The sequence below is a fragment of the Gavialis gangeticus genome, unplaced genomic scaffold, assembly GCF_001723915.1.
Source record: "Gavialis gangeticus isolate Ggan-Ray unplaced genomic scaffold, GavGan_comp1, whole genome shotgun sequence".
NCBI classification, from domain to species: Eukaryota; Metazoa; Chordata; order Crocodylia; family Gavialidae; genus Gavialis; species Gavialis gangeticus.
The window spans coordinates 930,511-952,728 of NW_017729029.1; the positions used below are offsets into that span (position 1 = coordinate 930,511).

General features: G+C 45.7%; 2 protein-coding genes across 3 annotated transcripts in view; one reads left to right on the forward strand and one right to left on the reverse strand.

The window, feature by feature from the left end:
- The window catches only part of LOC109300453 (heat shock factor protein 3-like), a 29,431-nt gene extending 20,978 nt beyond the window's left edge, over positions 1-8,453 (reverse strand). For both annotated transcript variants that reach the window (XM_019521091.1, XM_019521090.1), the window contains exons 1-4: positions 8,327-8,453; positions 5,151-5,259; positions 3,003-3,130; positions 1,079-1,203 (exon numbers count right to left, since the gene is read on the reverse strand). In XM_019521091.1, the coding sequence (XP_019376636.1) occupies positions 1,079-1,203; positions 3,003-3,130; positions 5,151-5,259; positions 8,327-8,434 (470 nt within the window). In that variant the 5' untranslated portion in view covers positions 8,435-8,453. The remainder of the gene's footprint in view (positions 1-1,078; positions 1,204-3,002; positions 3,131-5,150; positions 5,260-8,326) is intronic.
- Positions 8,454-10,482: 2,029 nt separating this feature from the next.
- Positions 10,483-22,218, forward strand: part of HEPH (hephaestin) — a 33,523-nt gene continuing 21,787 nt past the window's right edge. Inside the window, exons 1-7 of the mRNA XM_019521092.1 lie at positions 10,483-10,609; positions 13,512-13,721; positions 16,919-17,163; positions 18,279-18,491; positions 19,394-19,573; positions 19,990-20,244; positions 20,867-21,035. Coding sequence (XP_019376637.1) covers positions 13,552-13,721; positions 16,919-17,163; positions 18,279-18,491; positions 19,394-19,573; positions 19,990-20,244; positions 20,867-21,035 — 1,232 coding nt within the window. The 5' untranslated portion in view covers positions 10,483-10,609; positions 13,512-13,551. The remainder of the gene's footprint in view (positions 10,610-13,511; positions 13,722-16,918; positions 17,164-18,278; positions 18,492-19,393; positions 19,574-19,989; positions 20,245-20,866; positions 21,036-22,218) is intronic.

Genomic DNA, 22,218 nt, shown 5'->3' on the forward strand with positions numbered 1-22,218 from the left:
CCCAGGTCAAATATGACCCGTCCACCACCACCCTCTGAGTATGACCCTTCAGCCAATCTGCAATCCATCTGACTGTTTAGGCATCAATGCCACAGTCACCCTATTTTTTAATGAGGATGGGGTGGGAGACGGCATCAAAGGCCTTGCTGAAGTCCAGAAAGACTACATCCACGGCAACACCCGCATCCAATGCGTTTGTGACCTGATCATAAAAGGCAATCAGGTTGGTCTGACACGAACTGCCCCTAATGAAACTGTGCTGGCTGCCCTTGCGCATCATCTGAGGCTGGCCCATCGCAGATGTGCTCCATGACGATTTTCTCAAACAGTTTCCCTAGGATTGAGGTAAGACTGACAAGCCTATAGTTGCCCGGGTCCTCCCTCCTCCTTTTAGAGATGGGGACCACGTTGGCTATCTTCCAATCATCTGGCACCTGGCCCAAGCACCACGAGCGCTTGTAAAGCCATGGGAAGGGCCCTGCAATAACGCCTGCTAGCTCCCTCAACACTCTGGGGTGGAGAGCATCTGGACCCACTGATTTGAACACATCCAGCCCCTCCAGAAGCTCTCTAACCCGGTCCTCCCCAATCTGAGATCTAGAGGCGTTACCTAAAGAGCCTTGGTTGATGCTGCTTTCTTGACAGAGGTCAAAGTGTAATAACCCAGCATCCAGATAAACAGGTCTGCAAGAACAGACTTGGACATGCAATGGCCACTTAAACAGAAACTTGCAGACCTTCTCTCAATTCCAACTGACTCACTTTTGTGTTAAGAAGGCTAACATCCTTCTTGCTCTATAGTAGAAAGGCTGGCACAGCTTTTGATACTGATTATGAATCTGACAGTCCAGAGGCTTCAGGTTGGTAACTGTCGTCTCAGAGTTGTTAACTGAGCCACATAAACACATAAGACAAAATACTGTAGTAGGAATTATTCATGGAGAAATGGTACCATGTAGTCTCATGAGAGTCTTGCTAATAAAACCTACACAAGCTGTGACACTGAGGGGTTCTGGCTCTTAAAAAAAAAAAATCTAAGACCAATACACAGATGAAGCTGAAAAACAGACACATCCACCTCTTCATATTAGCCAGTCTGACATCCATGTTATTCTGTTGCTCTCTCATTTCTTGAACTTCAGACAGCACCTTATGCAAATCTTCCGTACAGACTTTGAGATCCTCTGTTCTCATTGAAGATGCCTAAAATGAGATCAGGTCACAGGTGCATTAGGTGTCTTACTCAATTGCAAATTTTGCTTGAATAAGGAAAAACATAATTAGATTGAGCCTGCAGATGAACACCACGCAACTGCATCATGGGATTAGAAAGGATTGAAAATATAAAGCTACAGCTTAGTGTGCTATAAGAAGCCACCTTTGATTTGACTCCCAATAGTTTGTGAAAGCACTTAAAAGATTGCTCATGATTTTGATTAGGACCTTATCAGTAGCGCATGCATGCGCACACACCCACCCACACATACCAAAACCACGCAGAAAAACAAGCAGTGGCTATCACGGCAGACCTACTATAATACAAGGCTTTATACTGAAAATGCAGCATGGATTCAGAATACTCTGTCCTCAAGGGTCTCCACATTATTGAAGAAACGAAAGCCTGCTTCCTAGACCTTGAAGCAAAGTCTGCCTTAACCCAAAAGCACAAGCAAAGTGCTGCTTGTTGCTCAACAGCAATAAAAGCAACATCATCAGTTACTTTTCAGCACAGAGATCAGAGATTTGGTTTAGTCACTCTGTGGCATTTACAAAGGCCCAGCCACTGTGGCATCACCATTAAGTCACTGCAAAACAGCCAACAGACTTAAGGGTCTAGTCACATGCATTTTACATTGCTGAAGCCTTTCTTCCTCCTTCATTCAGATCTCCTCCCAACAATGTTCCAACAGTGCAGACATCTGGCCTTACTACAGGACCACTTACAATCCACTAGCGCTGTTCTTGCAGCTGGTAATGAGCTGAAGAAGAGTCTCACCAGAATATACACAAGATGTTCTCTCTCAACTGGAGGGGCAGAGATCTCCTCTTTAGAATACACAGTCTGAAGATAAATTCAGGCACATTATATTGCCTACTGAAAACAAAGATATAATGCAGAAGCCAACTGTTTGGAGAGTAGCATGGATACACTATGGCAAAGAACGCAAACCACAAGGACGTAATTCCTACCATAACCTTAAACTACAAAGGATGGATTAATAACTCAGTAATTCTTGCCTTGCCCTACACTACAATCTTCTGCTAGTGTGGTTGAGGATGCCAGTAACACATACACATATATTGCACCCCAACGGAAATGTGGTGCTACTTGCTTCCTTGTCAGCACACAAACTGACTTCCAGAAAGAGACCCTGGGAAGTGAAAGCAAAATGCTTCCTAACATCCTTGGCTCAGAAAGGCCCTGAATTCTAGCCTGCATTAATGATGGGAGCCTGAAACAGAGTTTATGGCAGGCACTACAATGTTGATTCTCCTCCAGCTTGTAAAACAGTGGGAAAGGCTGACAGCCATTTTATTCACTGCAAGAATTGCTCATATTTGCTACAGCGGAAAATAGGTTTACCAGCCTGCTCCATGGTTCAGTTTAAGCGTTCCTGGCATTAACTAGATACTGGACCTTAAGCAATCAAGGCAGAAGACTCCACCTGATGGAATATTCTTAGGAACCATATTACTGTACATAACAATATGAATGAACATTTCCAGCATGCATGCTCTGTAGAAGCAGAAAACGAGGCTTGCAGCCAAAACAAGATAATAAGCACAGGGCCTAGACATCAAAAAGGCAAGACACCAACCATTAGCTGAGGTTGGTCCATTGAGCTGCCTGCCCTCAAAGTTCCAAGGGTTAGTCTAAAGCAAATCATGACTCCTTGAACCCAGTCAGCAAACTACTCGTTCCATATACAACTTCCTTTGATGAACATCCAGACATGCACGCGTGCATGCATGTACAAACACACACATTCTGTGCACTATACCTTGCGTTTGATGTTTTCTAGTAAGTGCGCTTTCCCTTGTTTGAAGTAAGGATGCTGGAACTCAATGACTGAGCTCTTCTCTGCCATAATCATGCCATTCTCCAGTGCAATCACCTTCCTGAATCCGTCTGAGGTGAAAGAATAGTGCACTTATTTCTCCTAATAGCTAAAATCAAGTTAGCGCTCACTCTTACAACAGGCACTTCAATAAAAAAAATAAAATCAAGCATGACTAAAATATCTATAGCACACAAGAATAATGTTAGAGAATGGGAATTTAAAGGGACCTCAAGGGCTTTTCACCAGCATTCAACCACTTAGCTGTAAAGAGTTCTCTGCCTGCTGCTGAACACTTGTGGTATTGTCAGCACTACTAGAAAGTGTTAGCACAGTTCTTACTTCCAAGAAACTCAAGTGGAGGCTAGTTGTGCAGCACACATAACAAAGAAGGTGCACTCACTACATGTGAGTGATTTCTAAGAAATCAGAGAAGTTAAATAAAATGTAAGCCTTATTAAAAAAAAAATGGGTAAAGTCCTGGCTGCACTAAAGTCTATGAGATTTTAAGGTCTATGATCTCTTGCTCCACCCCTCTCAAGCAACTAGATGCCAGAATACATATTTGTCCTGTATCCCCCCAGTGACCAGAAATTGAAATGTAATGACCAGTGAGTAGAACTTAAACTGCATTCACAGAAACACATAACCTTCTTCCCACATCATTCAGCAGACAGGTGGCATTAAACAGCATGTCTCATCTAAAAAAAGCATGGTGAGACTATGTTCTATTTCCATCAGTGTTTTAAATACTCTGAGAAAGTTACAAGACCCATTTCTAAGTGGTAATGTGAATCCTTAATTCTCCCAAATAAAGTTTCCAACATAATTAACATCTTAAGAGCACTGTATCGTGATACCATTTGGGTCTAAAAACTGAACTCAGCCTGCTCAGACTCAACTGCATACAAGGCATCACACTGTGCTTCCACAGGGAGACAGAGGAGCTTTAAATGTTGAAGTCCACTTTCACCAAAAGATACTTAACCATGTGTTCATTCCTTTAATCCTTTGACACACAGAGTTGGAATCTCAACCACTAGACACTAAGAGCAACAAACAAATGCCAAGAGGTTAACTGAGCCTCTTATCCCTTGTGTCTAATATGAGAAATAAATCAACTCTGCTGGGGTTGAGTCTACAAGTCTACTCAGCCAAGGACACATTGTTCCTCAGTAAATTCACAACATTCTCCAGTGATTAAGTGAGAGTACCACTATCAATCCAACCCAAATTCATTTAAGTTGCTGGCCTATATACTGTGAATGTACACTATATCCTTCTTTTCCTTCAAAAGGGCTCAAAACAGAAATAGTTTCCTTTGGTTAAAGAAAGAGGAGGATCCTTTATTTGTAATGAGCTGGACATATTAGGATTTAGCTCAAACTGGGGGCAAGTCAGGGGCTTCCCTCAAGTTCCTTCCTAGGAAGTACTTGCTGAGTTGCAAATATTTTGCACTCTAATCAGAAATGCCAAGTGATGAATATCAACAATTTCACTATGACGTATTTCTGTGTGGTTTTCTTCTCCACTTGTCCTTTGAACTATATGAATAAAAAGACTACAGAAACAAATGTAACAGGACATACAGAATTTTGCCTGTGTCATAACATCACACAGATATGCTTGCCTGGCTGAATGTACAACCTGTATTATTTGTGGTGCTGTTATGTAAAGGACACTGCACTGTATTTACCAGGAGGACTAAAAAGAGTTTAGCAAAGAATGTAAGCCAACCAGATATACCAGTGTGGCTAATCTCATTTCAACATAATCATGGAGATAACAGCATGGACAAATATTTTATCTTCCAAATAACAGATGAAGGAGTACACATGTGGCCTTTGTTCCTTTAAAATAATTCATAAATTCAGTATGCTAGAAAATGAGGGAATTATTAACACTGTTAGGGCTGGGGTGAATTTCTCTGTTAGACACCAGTTGTGAGCCAGGTCACATATAGATCTCAGAGATGAAAGCCCAGTGTGCTCTCAACTTCAGCCAATTATTCCCTTCTTTATACACATTCCAACTGATCCCAAGTAGTAGGGAGCTTAGCAGTATTAACACATGAGAAAAATGGATACTTACACATGTTGAGTTGACGTATGAAGCTTGAGAGGTTGTTGTGTTTGAAGTATTTAGGAAGGAGCTCCTTCGCAAATCTCTGCTCATCCAGAATGCAGAAGTTCTGGCCATTCTAGAAACAGATTAAAGACCAAAAGGAACATTTCCATGTTATTTACACATGAGCCTCTTCCAGGCTGATAAATCACTGAAATGTTTTTTGTAGCCTGGTGTCAATTGAATTCCCCAGTGCAATAGCAAGAAGTATAATGCTAGAGGAGATATACAAAGAATATTTCAGTTAACAGGGGAGGTCTGCAAACACCTTACAACTAAGTTTGGCCTAGCCATTTGAAAACATCTCTCAAGGTCATTCTGATGACAGATCTCAACTCCTCTCGTATCTTCAAGAAAACAAAAACTTTGCTTGTACAGGTTTCCCTCGATTTATGTGGTACATGAGTTCCTGGAAAACGTCGCACAAATCAAATTTGCATAAAGCAAACCTACTTTATAATGTAAGAAATAGGGCTAGGTTCCCATGTCGGCTGATCTTGGAGCTGCTCCAGCATGGGCTGGAATAAGTGCAGACAAGCAGAGCCCCGGGTGGTACGGGGCACAGCACTCACCCCAGCCCTAGCTGCAGCAGCCGCAGGAACTGCCGGCACCAGCTGCCTGCAGCCACTGGGCTGCACCATGCCCAGGACCCCTTGGGGCTCTGGCTGTTCCCACTCACCTCAGCTTCTGCTGTACTGGCTTGGGAGTGGCCGATGCCAGCTCCCTGTAGCCACTGCGCTGCACCATGCCCTGGTGCAGACAGCTGGTGCTGACTACTCCTGGGGCCACTGCAGCTGGGGATGGGGTGAGTAAGGCCATGGCCCTTTCCCCTCCCCCAAAAGACTTACCTGCTGGGGGGGGGGGCATCTGTGCTGATCGCATAAGAGTGAATTTACCTCACATATAATAAATTATGGCTTTAAATATGCTCATTGCATAAGAGCAAATTTGCATATCAAGAACCCAGATAAATTGAGGGAAACTTGTACAGCTTGGAATTTGTGCCACAAGAGGGCTCTCTCACTCAGCCCAGGACAGTTCTCCTCCTGATAACATTCCTTATGGCTAAAACACCATTATAAATAACTAGATAACCTCAGAGAGAGAGACTGAAAGTACAGAAGGCACAACACAGCAATAAAAATAGCTTTCTAATGGTGAGCTAAATAGCTTCAGGTTTGTTCTATTCCCAAATTTAAATTTGTTGGAGGTGAGCTGGTCTTTAACCGTTCTGCTGCTGCTTGTGCAGGTACACTGGAATGGTGAAGCATCTTCTCATCTATGTCTTTTTTCCTGCAAAAGGCCAAAAAGAGCCACCAAATCACTGCACTCAGTAGGGGTTCAAATGACATAGGATTTAAATATTATCTGCACTAACCTCAGTTTTAGGAGTTTGCATTTGCATGTTATCCGCATGCAGATTCAAAAGGCAGTCCTACCTCCCTGTTGTCAGGGAGCCAAGATGAAGATTAAAAAGAATATTACAAAGCCCAGTACTGAAGGGGGAAACAAGTGCTCACTCCTTTCATTTCCATGTTATAAAAGTGAGTATTATTTGCTAAAATCATTGTTAAACACATTTTAACTCTGCACCCAACTGCTGAGCACACTATGCTACGCAACATCTAAATCAGGGATGTTAGACATGGTTTAGCAAGTTGCAGACCACAGAGTCATTCCCTGGAGCCCAGAGGGCTTCTGAAGACCAGGAATTCAGTCACAGCTAGCAGCAGGTGCAGTCTGCTGCAGAATGGGAAGCTACAAAGCCCTGTTGGATATGGCTATTGGCAGCAGGTGTGCAAGGGAAGGCAAGGCCAACATGGTGCTTGCCCTGCTTGGGGTCATGAAAGCTTGTGCTTCATCTATATCTTATTTTGCTAGTCTATAATGGTGCACAGCTACCCTGCCTTCTACACTGCTGCCAAGGCTGAATCTAGCCTGCAAGGAGCCCTGTGGTCTGGATCTGGCACGGAGTGAATCCAACACCTGTAAGTCTAGTAGTGGTGAGATATCACCCTCAAATCAACACAAACACTGCTGTGTGCCTGCAGGGGCTTCCTCACTACCTGGATCAGGGGGTGGGCAATTATCTAGGCTAGAGAAGGAATTTTGGTGAGCTGCTGCAGGCTGGGGCAGAGGAGGGGAGGGGTGCCAGGTCCACATGGCAAGGGGGTACAATTCATCCTATCCAGGGATGCCAGATGGAGCAGGCAGCGTCTCCATGAAGACCGGTCCAAGACCCCTGCAAACATGACATGCTTGGCTGGGCAGGTGGGATGGGACCATGGGTGGGCGAGCGAAGATCGGCATCCGGGAGTGGGATGGGTAGACAGAGCTGGAGACAATGCAGGGCTGGGCCCCAGGGCAGAGCCGCCATATACTCCCAACAAGTCCCTGTGATGGGCACCGACTTCTTGGGCAGGGACCAGGGCTGAAATTGGGGCCAGTGACAGCATGAGGCAGGGGCCAGGGGCACTCTTGGCAGGCCTGATCCAGCTGCAGCATGTATTTTGCCCACCAGAACTTAGATGCTTGCAAGCCTGTGCAAGCACCATCCAGACAGCACTGTATTTCCCCATGTATAGCCCGCACCTTTTCCACCAAAAGCAGCTGCAGAACATTTGGGCTGGGGAATTGTATTATATGTGAGAAAACCAGACCCCCAGGAGCTGTCAGACTGGCAGCAGAGGAATAGTGGCAGCATGAACTGCCTGAGCAGTGGCAATTAACACTCCTATGTAGGGGCCCCTCAGCTGGACCACAGGGCTCGAGCACTACACTGGGCTGGCACACAAGGCTGGGCTGGTGCATGGCTGGTGGCTGGACCCAGCACAGTCCAGGCGGTCCATGCAGTGCATGGGGAGGAGGCCTGGCTCCCCGCCTGCTGCTCCTCGGCTCGTCCCAGGAATTTTGCAGCCCCTTCCTCCCCGTCTCAAAAGCAAGTGGCCCGTGACATAAGAGAGGAGGTGCTGTATGCAAGAAAATACGGTACAGGAACATTCCATGGGGGCGGGAGGGGGGTAAGGGCGCCCGCGAGGCCTAACTTCCGCCCGCGCCGAACGAGGCCTGTAACTGCGCGCGCAGCCCCCTCCACACGCGCCTACGCCACGGCCGCGCCCCCTCCCCCACAACCGCTGCCTCACCTGGCTCCAGCGGATGACGTCATCGCTGCCGGAATCCTCCACCAGGGCCCAGAGCTTGGCCAGGAAACCGGCCACGGCGGCCGCGGCCGCGGCCGCCTCCTTCATCATCGCCGCGCTGCCAGGGCCGAGGGGGTGGGGCGGGAGGGGGTCGACGCCGCCGCGCGTGAGAGGCGGGGCCCGCGCCGAGAAGCCTCCTCATTGGCTGAGCGCGGTCGGCCCCGCCCCCAAGCGTGGCGCTGTTTGTTGTGGCCCCTGGGGGCTGGGTCTCTATGATGTCCTGAAAGCCCTCTCCTTGCCCCGCCTCCTAGCGCCGCGTTCCCAGCGTGCCTGACGTCAGCACGCCTGAAGAAAGCATTGGTTGCCTTATGCTCCCAGCTCTGGCGTCATGGAACGTCAGCTGCCGTTTTAAAAAAAAGTCTCGACTTCTTCATGCTTGAGGGGGTTTAGTTGGGGTCATCCAATGTCTGCTTGGTGTTTTGTTTGGGTGCCCCTGCCTGCTGCCACCCCTCAGGGGCCCTGTCGGTGGCTGAGGTGAGGCAGCTGCCCACATGATGCTATGACCCTTTGGGTAAAGGCCGGTGCTGTCAGGGCCGGTGGCTCTGCCCCAGGTGTGTGGGACGAGCCCAGCCGTTGCCCCCATCACTGGCACCAGGGCCATTCAGGCCACAACATCCACATCAAACGCAAATGCCTCCGACAGGATCCCAGCGACTCTGCGGGGGAGGCCGAGGCACCCAGGGATGCTTGGAGCCTCCCTCTGGGGTGCCACGGTATCAGCCCTGCTGAGCGTGCAAAGGCCACTTGCGGAGATTTCAGAAACAGCAGCTTTTATTTCCTGTGGCACCCAGATCAACACAGGCGGAGAGCTGGCCTTTTTTGAGAGGTTTCAGCTCTCTCCAAAGGTGCCTGAGTCTGAAAGAATGGCTGAGGAGAGAGGCACGCACAGCTGTGCCCACCCCCCCCCCTGCCAAACTGAAGCCTCAGGGAACTTAAATCTCCAAAGCGGAAGAAAACCTGCCTTCCCCTCCCCCTTCCACTCCCCCTCCCTGCTGAGATGTTTCCCCTTCCTCTGTCCCCCGTCTGCCCCAGCAGCTTTCCCAGCCCTCCCGAGGCAAGGGACTCTCAGAGCCGCTCCTGCCCACTCCAGCTGGGCCATGCAAGGCCTGGGCTCCCTATGGCAGCGACAGCATTAGTGGGACCCAGCAGCAATCCCCCCACACTGTTTCTGTTCCCACCTTAGCCCAGTGCCTGGGCAGCTGGAGTGGGTAGAGACAGCTGTGAAGTTTTCCCTGCCCCTAGACAGTAAGGAAAGCAGCAGGGACTGGAGGGGAGGGGAGCCTCTTGAGTATGGAGGGGAAGGCAGGGATGCTTATCTGCTTTGGGAACTTTAAAAAGTCTGTAGTGGCTCCTGTCCGTGCTGGTGGGTTGGGGTGGAGTGGGAGGCTGGGAGCAGGGGTGCACCCACAGCCACCCTGCGGCTGGTATGGCTGCTCCTGCACCCCCTTTGCAAACTCCTGGATCTTTCCCTGGTGGAGAACTGCTGACATGCACAGTGAAATAAAGCAAAACACGGGGTGGCTTTCAATTAAAACCAGCTCTAAGCTGATTCTAGGGGGCCAGGTACAGTATATGGCTTCTCCCAGGATCAGACTAGGAATTTGTGGCTGGTTTGCTGCTCTCAGGCTGGGAGAAGTGAGACAGCTGGAGAAGGGAGTGTTCTTATCACTCCACAGTGAACTCCCTGCCTCCACCCTGGCACAAAGCAGGTTTGACAGGTCTGTAAGGCACAGTAGACCGTTCAACCCTGCTGGCATCTGAATAAAGGTGTGAGACAGGACAAGGACCCTCTGCTGTGTGGTATCAGTTATATGCCTTACAGCTCTTCTATCCCATAATGAAACAATAATAATACCATCAATTTCTTCTCTCTCATAAAAAGAAAGGCGTGGTTCTTCGTAACTAATCTCCAAAGATGGTGCCATACAGTGCTGAAGGATGAAAGTGATAGTGGTCTATAATATCAAGGCCCTGAAATTACCCAGCCAGGCTGCTCACATCCGGACTATTTCGTGTCTAGTACATTACTGATACAACTCACATGTTGGACCTACCCAGTGGAGGTCAGGTGTCTCCCTTTTTTACAACCTGGACTTTGCCCGCTCTGGCATTTGTGAATCTTTGCAGATTCATTATTTCTTCAGCGCTCTAGGACTTTAAACAAAAATGTCTCCAGACTGATTCTCTGACCTTCTCAACACTGCCTACTTCTAAACCAGCAACAAAGTAAGGGTTTACATTCATTAAAGATTACATCCATTTGATACTTTCCGCTTTTCCTTGGGTAGAGTTTTCTTAGCTCTAAGCAAAACTGGGACCAGTTCATCTTTCTTGATAATGTGGGGTTTTATTAGCCTGGTGGAGGAGAACAGTAAAAAGGATGAACATCTTACTGGTTTTTCCCCTTTATTTCATATGTTATCAGACAGTCAGAAATATAACATTTGTGGGAAAACTGTTTACCTTTGAAATTTTTGTTTTGATGTCTAAACAAGTAAACAGATCTATCATTTTCAGATGCAAGTAAAACTTTTAAAAGGGCTGAAGTGTATTTTAAAAAGGAAGAAGCATGTTTAAGGACAAAAAGTGTTGGGCAGGGGGCTTAAAATTCATTAAGCTGATTCCACTTACACCAGTACAAAATTAGGAGCAAGTCCCTATAAGTTAATAGAATTGCACCACTGTACAATGGATGGAAGAGAAGAATCAAGCCCTATGAAGCATAATTGGGAGATGCTGCATTGCTATTTCATAGTGTAAGAGAGTGCTCTCACTCTCACATCCTAGTGAAATTCTCAGGGCATTTATACATATGCTCTGGGATGGGGGAGGGTGGGGAGGCACTTTAATTAAAGCTCCGGGAGCATCTCTTGTATCAGCATCCCCATGCTGAAAAATGGAGGTGTGGGCGCTTTAACTTTATAAAAATCCAGCAGAACCAATTAATTTAGTCTGCTCTGACACACTGCATCGAAGCAGCCTTGCTGCAGGTGTATAGGTGCCCTCACATCCTAATCAAACTCCTGCTTCCATTCTGAATCAGGTCTTTGACAGAAGAGGGTTTTCTTTCTGTTTTCTGCCTGAGGCAGTTTGCTGGGGGCAGGTGATTCCCAGGCAAGTCAGGTGCAACCAGCAAACTTGCTAATGCTGCAGGCTGAGTGTGAGCATGGTAAGAAGGACCTCAGAAACATAAATGTGGTAGGTGTGTGGTACCTATGACCATCTGGAACTAGGCACTTCTCCCAACCTGTCTTAATAAGCAATATCCATACTTGATTTCAAGCCCAAGCTCAGCCCTTTTCTGGGGGCTGAACAAGCACATGATATTAGGATGACATAAGGATTAGCTCAGATCTGCCCACGCTTGACAGCTTCTAGACAGTGTTCTCCAGGACTGCTTATACATGTCCTACATGCTCTTTCTCCCAGACAGCCACTCCTATGTCTTTATAATGTAGTTGGCTAATGAGCCACTAATTGGGTTCAGTCAACAAAATCCACTTTGCCCTTTTGCAACAGAATCTATGCTTATATGGCCAGAGGTTTCAGGCTAAAGCTGCAGTCCTCTTATACAATCTATACTTTCCTTGTGGCTGTCACTTTTGTCTCTCACTGTCCATTGTGCATGCATGTGTGAGAGACAGCAGGAATGGTACATGTAGGGCTTAGTTAACAAATTGGGTTGAAGAACAAGGTGTGTGTGTAAATGAGGGTCTTTCATGTCTCTGTGTGTAATATCAGCTATGTCACTAATGAGGCGAGAAGTTAGTAGTCAGAGCTAAAGTGACTAGGACCAGAAAGACCTGCAGGGTGACCTTAGGCAGATGACTCCACTGCTCTGCCCTTTACAAGAATAGGAATAATGACACTGACCTTCTTTTGCAAAGTCATTTGAGATCTACTGAGGAACAGCATTATGTAAGTGAGGTGTATTATTACTGGGTCACAGAGCAGAAATATCTCCCAGATTCAGAGGTCATTATTTTTTTAGCAGAGGAAGCTAAAGAACAGTTTATACATTGTGCAAAGCCATAAACAGGGGTTTTCCAAGCTGAAGCATATCAGCAAAAAATTAACTAAATATAATGACTGTCTTCTCCCAGTTACCATTAATTTCTGAGAAAAGCAAAGATTCTTCGGAAATCATAGGTTCATAAAAGCATGGGAAGAATAGGACCTCAAGAAATCATTTACTTCAGCATTCTGCACTGAAATGGGATCATTCTTGACAGATACTCATTTAATATACTCTTAAAAACCTTCAGTGAAGGAGACCCCACAACCCCTGTAGGGATCCTATTCCAGTGTTTCACCACCCTAGAAAGCTTTCCTTAATATATATAATCAGGATCTTCTGTGCTTCTAATTAAGATGGTTTCTTTTGTTCATTACCTAATGGCAATGGAGAACAACTGACCATTGTCCCACTAACAATAAACTTTAAGATATTAGAAAATTGCTATTAGTTTAATTACCACTGCTTTGGGACCCCCTGCAGTGGAGCACAGCAGCTGTTTTGCAATGCTCAACAGTACTACACAACATTATGGCACAAGAGGGTTGGAGAAAACCAGTGGAACACGTGAGAAACAGGCTTGATCAGGGGTTGGAAACATACAGCCTGCAGGCCGGATATGGCCCATGAATAAATCTGTCCATCAGCCAATAAATCTGTCCCGCAAAGCCTGAGGGCTTTACCTGTGTCTCTGTCTGTCCCCACACCAGGGCTGAACAGCAAGAACCTGGGCTGGGGCTAGACAACCTCCAGCTATGCCCATGCCACTGCTACTTCTTGCCCCAAGCCTCCCCCTGGCTGTGGCATGGGCACAACTTCCAACTGGTAGGGAGCTGCGCCCATGCTGCTGCCTCTTCTCCCCATAATGCTTTTTGTGCAGTAATGCCTTGGCAGAGGAGATCCCCTTCTTATACAAAAGCTGATCAGGCATGAAATTTAGGATTTCTTGTAGCTTTCCCATTTATTTTCCATAATTAAATAGGGACCCCTGAAGTTTTTTGACTGTTGATTCCTGTCTGTTTTTTCAGAACCTTTTGCCACATCACTTAAAACTGAGCTATGTGGGTCAAAGCCTATTGACTGATCCATTACTCCATTCTTTTCCAAATACAGCGATCTCTTCCTGAAGAACCTTCAAAAACCTGGAACTAGGATGGGATCCTGGTGGCGACTGCTACAGTCCTTGCTTTACATCCATGTGCTGCTGCCACTCTTTGCTGAAGGTGTCACCAGAGTCTATTACCTGGGGATCCACGAAGTGAAATGGAACTATGCCCCAACAGGGAAGAACATAATCAGCAACCTAAACATTACAGCTGACCTGTATGTTTAACTCCTATACATATTTCAGCCTATGCTGGCCTAAAGTCACAACTGGCTCAGCTGTTTCATGCAGAATATTCTGGGGCTCTTAAACAAGCAGGTGACATGGTCAGATAGCTCATCTTTATAGGCTTAATAATTAACTTGCTTTATCACAGGATCATAGAAACTACCATATTGGGACAGACCAATGGTCAATTTAGTCCAGTATCAAATGGCCAGTTCCAGATACTTCAAAGGAAAGTACCAACCCTTCATGATTCAACTAATTGCACAATGTTATATCATGGGGATTATTTCTTCTTGGCCCCAACAGATGATCTGCTTATCTGCCCTGAAGTTGAAGACTTTATGCCTTTATATATGCATTAGTGCTTAAGGCTGGCCAACATTTTATTTTGACAGAAAATACTGTTTTTAATTAATTTTATGCAAGAAAACTTCTGTTTCAGTCACAGATTCCCAGGCTTTTGAAAATTCCCCAAAATATGAACACTGAAAATAAATGGTTGTCAGCCACTGAAAACACAAGCACTGTTCCAAAACCAAAACTATTTTTTTCAGTGAAACCTTGTGAAAAATCTCTGAAGTGAAAATTTTATATTTTGTGTTGAAATCCTTCATGGATTTAAAATATATTTCCTGCACCAACCTCATGAATACTGCAAGAAATTTGAGTTATCCCTTTAAAAAAAAGTTTGTAGTAGAAACAGAAAAGATCCAGAGAAAAGTAATAAAAATTATCACCTGCCTGGACAGATTCCCAGAAAGGGAGGTATTGAACAGACTGGAACAATTTAATTTATGAAGATGACAAAGTGGAGGCATGTCAGATACATGTGATATAACATAATAGTGAGAGTAAATCAGGTGATTTGATTTATCCTCGCTAATGTTTGAAGGATATATGGACAGTCTGAGATTAAATTTGCACTTAAAACTGATTTTTAAAAGCTTTTCTAGCACAACAAGGAATTAGCATGTGGATCTGATTTGCAGAGATGTTATTGAAACCAATGGCTTAGTAACAATGAAAAAAAGATTCAGCATTGGGATGAGTTGTGCAGCCAGTTGAGATTTTTTTGAAGGAAAAAGTTTTTAGTGAACAAAATGGCTTGTGTCTGAAAATGAAACAAGGTCAGCAGTAAATTCCTTTTCTCTGTAATGTGGCAGCTAACACTAGTTGCCATGGCAATTGTAGGTGTGTAAAGAGTGGAGCTACCTCTGTACAACTCCACCCGTCTCATGCATTAAACGACAAAATTCACGTTTAATTTTATGCTTGCAGCAATGAGCTTGTAAAAAACAAATTTCTTTACCAGGGCTTGCTATGGGTAAGGAGTGTTTCTTTGCTGTAGTAGTGATGGTTGCTAAGAAAAAAAATATTTGGAGTCCAATTAAGATCTGACCTATTAGTAGTATCTGATGAATAGTAATAATAAAAATCAGTTTCATATTTGTATTGACCTTTGGGCATGACACAAGTTCCTGAGCTCACTACTTTTCTGCAAATGCTACATACCAGGTGGAAACCCACCTTCTTTTATTGTCTTTGTCACCAGGCTCAAGAGATTATTCTCATTATGATTCATGTGGCATGCTTGCAAACACCACTAGGATGTAGAAATGGAGTTATAGGAATAAAAAAACAAATAAGAACTCTCAAGTCTAATATTTGGTGGCATAAAATGACCACAGGATAAGAAAGGAAGAAATCTCTTGTGCCTCTGCTGTGTGACATAGCACAGCCAGCTACAGTTAGGAAAGTATTTCCCCACTTCCCTCTATGGCTAAGGGCAGACATTATGCATAAACTGGTTTAAATGATCAGAAACTGGTTTCTGAACAGACATTCAGTGCACATAAACCAGTTAGAAAATGGCTGAAACCAGTTTGAAATAAATCTGGTTAAATGTAGTATCAGCTGTAACTGATTTGGGTCAAACCAGTTTATGTAATGTCTGTCCCAGACCCCTTGCTGGTTTAAGTTAAATCAGATTCCCCCAGCATCCTGGCATGCTCTCTGGGCTGAGGGGGGGCTCTCTGCTCCACACCAGAGCTGGCCCCTCCCCTCTGTTCCCTCGCTGGAGCTCCAGCAGAGACTTGCAGGCACAGCAGGGTCTTCTGGCTTCCCCATTCCCCCTCCCTCCCCCTCTCACCACTCACTGCTTAAGCAGAGATTCCTTCCTTCTCTCTCCCACATGTGGTATGCTAGCTAATGCTGTGTAAGGCAGATAGGACAGTGTCCGCTTAGGGCTTTTTGGAGCTAATCAACAGCTCATCTGGTAATGTCCCTGCATTCCTTCCTTTGGAAAAAAGCTGTTTAAGAACTAATGAGCGAGCCTTCAACAGTGAACTAGCTGTTGAATTAATGAGCGAGGCTTTGTTTTCTGATGGGGTGCTAAATGTTGATAAATGTTCTGTAATCATAATCAAAGAGGGGGAGACCCCTCCTTAATCAGAGCATCCTGCTAGGGCCTGGTCATGTCCTCCTCAGATCAGACCTGTGGAAGGGAAGGGAGGGATGCTCTAGAACCCCCCGGCTTCTACCCTGAGCCACTGCAGGCATGTGCTGGTATTTTTTCGGTCCAGAGGGATGTCTGTATGATTACAAACTGATTTAGCCTAGCCAGGTTAGACTAATCTGCAAAGAATGAATCGATTCAGGCTCAAGCTTTTTGAATGTCTGACCCTAGCCTATGGGACAGACTTTCCTGAGGTGGGTCCCTGGATTGTAGCCAGAGACCTATCTCAGACTAAAGGAACTACTAATCTGCTATGGTGCAGTGGGGCTTTGTGTCCCCTTTCATATTTCATGCTCTCAAACGGTAGACAATAGTGAAGGATCTAGTGTTATTACCTAACTGGATTTCACTTCCAAGGTTCTCCTGTGATCATACTGAAATCAGGGTGGTTATGTCACATCAGCCACAAAACTGGGCCACTGTATAACATTGTGGAGCATTATGGAAGTTATTTGGGATGACCTCTTTTGCTGCAGCAGGAGCCCCAGAGGAAACACAATGTTGAACTAGGGTGGGAGGAGAACATGGGATGTGTGCTGGTACAACAGAGGCTCTGTGAGTCAGCTAAGAGGACAACCTTAGGTATCTTTGTTAGCACTGTCCCCACCATGTTATGAAGTTGTAATAGATAGCACGTTATTCATGATCCATTTTGTTTTCTCAATTTAACAGAGAAGCCTCTGCATTCCTCCAGCCTGGCAAGGACAGGGTAGGAAGCATATACAAAAAATCTGTCTATAAGCAATACTCAGACTCCACGTACACAACTGAGATCAGCAAACCTGCCTGGCTGGGGTTTCTTGGGCCCATCATCCGAGCTGAAGTGAGCGATACCATTCTTGTGCACCTAAAAAATTTTGCCAGTCGGCCATACACGATCCATCCTCATGGTGTGTTCTATGAAAAGGACTCAGAAGGTAAATAAATCACAGCACTATAGCAGAATCATAGGTTTTCTACAGCAGACACAGGGAAGATGCAGTGGTTGAACTGACCTGAAGCAATATCACTAGGAAAGCAAGTATCATTGGGTAAGCTTTATGGTAATGCCACAAGCTACTGGTTTGGTGGATCTGAGGTGACTACTCAGAACCTAATTTCCAGCTGTGGGTTCCTTAATAGAATGTCCAGATTCTTCCTTTAAAAATAGTATGATAGTAACACTACCATACCCTGAATATGGGACCATAGGATTAGCAGGGAAGCAGTTTATGAATATTGACTATTATAGTGTTATGTCAGAATATGCATTTAAATGTCTGTCATGTGATTAATACTGTAGACACCAAAGGATTGAATGACATTTCAGAATAGAAATTCCTGACTTGAAACAGTCCCAGAGACTTTAGAAAGAACTAATTCTAGGGGACTGTAGAGGCAGCCTGAAACCTTAATGATGTTCTGTTTTGCAATGAGAAGATAAAGAAGCAATGGGTAGAGCATTGATTCTCAATCAGGGTGCTGCAGCACCCTGAGATGCCTTGAGGATCCTTTCAAGACTGCCACAGAGTGATATACAATGTTAGTATGGTTTGATGGGCAAACATGATTAACAAGATAAAGCCAGATATTTCAAATAGGAATCCACAGTGTTAAAAACTTTCTTACTTGTTGTGGTCTTTCTGAGTTCTTTGCAACAGAAAAAAATGCTCTATTGTTGTTCTGTAGTCAAAAAATGAGTGAAAAGTAAGAGCTGGCTTTTTGAGGGGTGCCCTGAGCCTGGCAAAGAGTTCTTTGAGTTTACCTAGAGGTGCTTAGCACCTAAGAAGATTGAGAACCACTGGGGTAGAACATGGGACTGATACTGGCTCTACTGTTAATTTACTGGGGAAGTCTTTATGCCTCAATTTATCCACTGAAAAATCATCACTGCATTAGTTAACATGTCCATATAAAGCTTAAGTCCTAGACCGAGAGATACTACAAATTCAGGGCTTTTATGTTCTGCCAAGGGTGAAACATGAAGTATGGGTTTATACATCATCTGCTCTGCTGAACTTGAACAGATGCTCTGATTGTTTAATTATTCCAGGGTCCCTGTACCCCGATGTGTCCTCACAGGAGCATAAGAAGGATGATTCCATTCCACCAGGAGGGAATCATACATATACTTGGACTATACCTGAAAATCATAGCCCAACAGCTGATGACACAAACTGCTTGACCTGGATCTACCACTCTCATATTGATGCACCAAAGGATGTTGCTTCTGGGTTAATTGGGCCATTACTGACATGCAAAGAAGGTAATGCTGTAGGGAGAGGGGAACTCAAAGTTGCAGTTTCACGCTTCAGAGACTTTATAATGATTTCAGGTAGGTTAGGACAAGCAGTAGCAGCTACCCAGTCAGATCCACTGCTCATGTGCATTTTGGTCTGAGATAAGCATTGTATTCTGGATTGATTCTGATCATTACCTTGTACTTATTCATAATGGCTTACTGCAGTGGTGCTCAGCTTTTCAGCCCTGTGGGCCAGATGAGTGGCATAGGACCCATCTGTAGGGCAGATTGGAACCCAAGCCACTCTTGCATGCCAGACTTGGGCTCCAGGGCTCTGTGTTGCTTACCTCCAGCCCCATCTCCTGGGATCAGGCCCCAGGCCCTGTGTTGATCCTGCCAAGCCCCACGGGCCAGGGTTGGGCCCCATGTCACCCTGTGTGCCTGATCTAGCATGCAGGGCCATGGCCTGCAGAGCTCCTCACAGACCAGCGGGTAGCCCTGCAGGACAGGTTACTTGGTGCCAGGGGGCCAGATCAGGTTAAGCACCCCTGGCTTAGAGCGTTAGTGCATTAGTTTGAAACACCTTGAGACATAAGATGAAATACATAACTGTATTGGTCAGATGTGATCTGTACATGCTATTTATTGTCAGTAACAACAATAATGAAAGGTCTAGGATTGGACTAGCGGGGAGTTCTGCCAGTAAGAAATGAGATGTATTAGCCAAACTGGGTGGGATTTAAGAATGGATCAATGTCAAGTACTGCAGGTTAAGGATGACATTGGCAGAGTTCAGTGAAGGTATGAACAGGAAGAACAGAAGTCTACAATCTGTTTGGGAAGAGATTTCCTTCAATGTATTGGTGCTATTCTCTTTGACAAATCTCTGCTCTTCCCGCATTTTCTTGTCATTTTCTTTACCCCAGGAGTGCTAACTGGCACCTCCCAAAGGCGGCATGATGTGGACCTGGATTTCTTTTTGATGTTCAGTGTCATAGATGAGAACCTGAGCTGGTATTTGGATGAAAATATTGCTTCTTTCTGCACTGACCCAGGCTCTGTCAACAAGGAAGACAAAGAGTTTCAAGAGAGCAACAGAATGCATGGTGAGTGTCACCCATCACAACCACCTGGCTTTTCTTATTCATTCTGTGCATGGGTGACAGTTCCATGATACCTGGAAATGCAGCTTCCCCAGATATATACGTGGATGGTTTTAGAACTATACAAGACCTGTACTGAAAGCAGCCCTATCAGAAAGGTGCCACCTCAGTCCCAACAAAACCATTATGTATTTGGTGTTCTTTCACTGAGCATTGGTCCATTGATCTCAGCTGCAAATTATGACTCATGATAGATAATGATCAGTGAAGATGGATGGTCCAGGATCAGTCAGTGGAGGGGAAAGGCATTCTGGTCACATCTTTCCTTTGTATGCCCTCTATCTCTGTAAAATGACTTGCAGGCTGAGGCTCAGAAATCTCCTTTCTTGATTTGTGCTTCTAAATCCCTTGGTTTGCAGCTATTAATGGTTATTTGTTTGGCAACCTGCCGGATCTGACAATGTGTGCTGGGGATCAGGTAGCATGGCACCTCTTTGGGATGGGCAACGAGATTGACATCCACACAGCCTTCTTCCATGGACAAATGCTCACCATCAGAGACCACAAGACTGATGTGGCCAGCCTTTTCCCAGCTACTTTTGTGACAGCCAACATGATCGCCATTAACCCTGGGAAATGGCTTCTGAGCTGTCAGGTCAATGATCACTTCAAAGGTAGGTCACACTTTGGAATCCATTCTACAACCTGTGAACTCCTTTCTCTCTGCCATAGTGACCACTTCACATTGTGCAGAGGGGCAGAACAGCCCTCCAGACATACCCCTTGCTGAAAGGGCTTTTCTTGTAGTGTGGGGTTAGTGGAGTTGTTTGACCTGCAGGCATTACAGATTTTGGCAGGTGATGCTCCAGCTTGCCCAGCTTTGGACATCTCAGGGTCAGACTAGGTGGTGGTTCTGCAGGAGGTGCCCTGTAGTTTAGGCTTTTACCTCCATAGGCAGCACCTATATAATACACATGAGAATTGCTGGAGCTACATTTTCCCACTGGACCTCCCTGATGTAGGGTCTGGTATTTATGGTAGGAACCCTTATGCATTAGCTGAGAAAACTCTCCCATCTCATGTGACACTTCAGCACCCCTTTTCAGCAATGCCCAAGTTGAGATAACAGGACTCGGTGCTTAGTGCAGAAGTCACTCTCTTTAATCCATTCTACACCCTGTGGGCTTCTATGGTCTGGACAGGGCACTGCCAGCAGAGGGGTCCCCCTCTGCCCTTTGGCAGCTTGGAAGACAGAAATTTAAGTGTGCATTTGCTTCTTCACCATGTCTTGGGCAGCTGGAATGGAGGCACTCTATGAAGTCAGACATTGTTCTCAGAAAACTCCGGAGTCAACCCTTACAGGGAAAGTCCGGACATACTACATAGCTGCAAAGGAAGAACAATGGAATTATGGACCCTCAGGACTTGACCTGAGCACTGAGGAAAGCTTGCAGAAGCCAGGGAGGTAAGAGGTTTTCACATGCAGGGGCTCTCTACTGAAGTCTGTGTCTGAGATGTGCCCACTGTGTTGACAGTAATTTGGAACATCTTATTCAACATAATGGTTAAAGCCACTGTTTCCCTGACATGCATTCCTATAGGGCAGATATGCACTGCACACTGCAGTGCAGCTCAGAGAGACCCAGGCTAGTTCAGGAACCAGAAGCATCATAGAGCTGTGTGTGGGCCATTTCACTCTGCTTCTCATGGAAGAGGCTTCTGTTGGTTCCTGCTTCCCTCTTTTCTCCCTCTCCCTTAATTAGCAGGAAGCCTATTATTCTGATAAAATGATGCATTTCTCAGTAGGGAAGCAAGTTTCACAAAAGACACAGGGTGGCAGAGCTGGACTGTAGATTCCTATTCAGATTTCATGAAGCCATGCTATGTGAAATCTCTCAGCAAGCACCCAGCTCTAGCTCCCATGCATCTGACATAGTTTCATAGTTTGTAGGGTCGGAAGGGACCTGAGCAGATCATCAAGTCCAACCCCCTGCCATGGCAGGAAAGAGTACTGGGGTCAAACAACTGCAGCAAGGTGATTGTCTAGCCTTGTCTTAAAGACCCCGAGGGTAGGAGCCACTTCGCTTGGAAGTTGGTTCCAGATCCTAGCTGCCCTGACAGTGAAGTAGCGCCTCCTGATGTGTAATCTGAATTTACCCTCTGCCAGCTTGTGACCGCTATTCCTAGTCACTCCTGGTAGTGCTTGGGGGAACAGGGACTCCCCCAGTGCCTGCTGGTCCCCTCTGACTAGTTTGTAACAGGCCACTAGATACCCCCTCAGCCTTCTCTTCTGGAGGCTAAATAGGTTCAGGTCCCATAGCCTGTCCTCATAAGACCTGCCCTGCTGCCCCCTGATCAGGCGAGTGGCCCTTCTCTGGACCCTCTCCATGTTGTCCACATCCCTCTTGAAGTGTGGTGCCCAGAACTGGATGCAGTACTCCAGCTGTGGCCTGACCAGGGCCACATAGAGGAGGAATATCACCTCCTTGGACCTGCTTGAGATGCATCTGTGGATGCACGACAAGGTACGGCTGGCCTTCCTGACTGCATCCTCACGCTGCCGGCCCACGTTCATCTTGGCATCAGTGATGACTCCAAGATCCTTTTCTGCCTCTGCACTGTTGAGAAGGGAGTTCCCCAACCTGTAG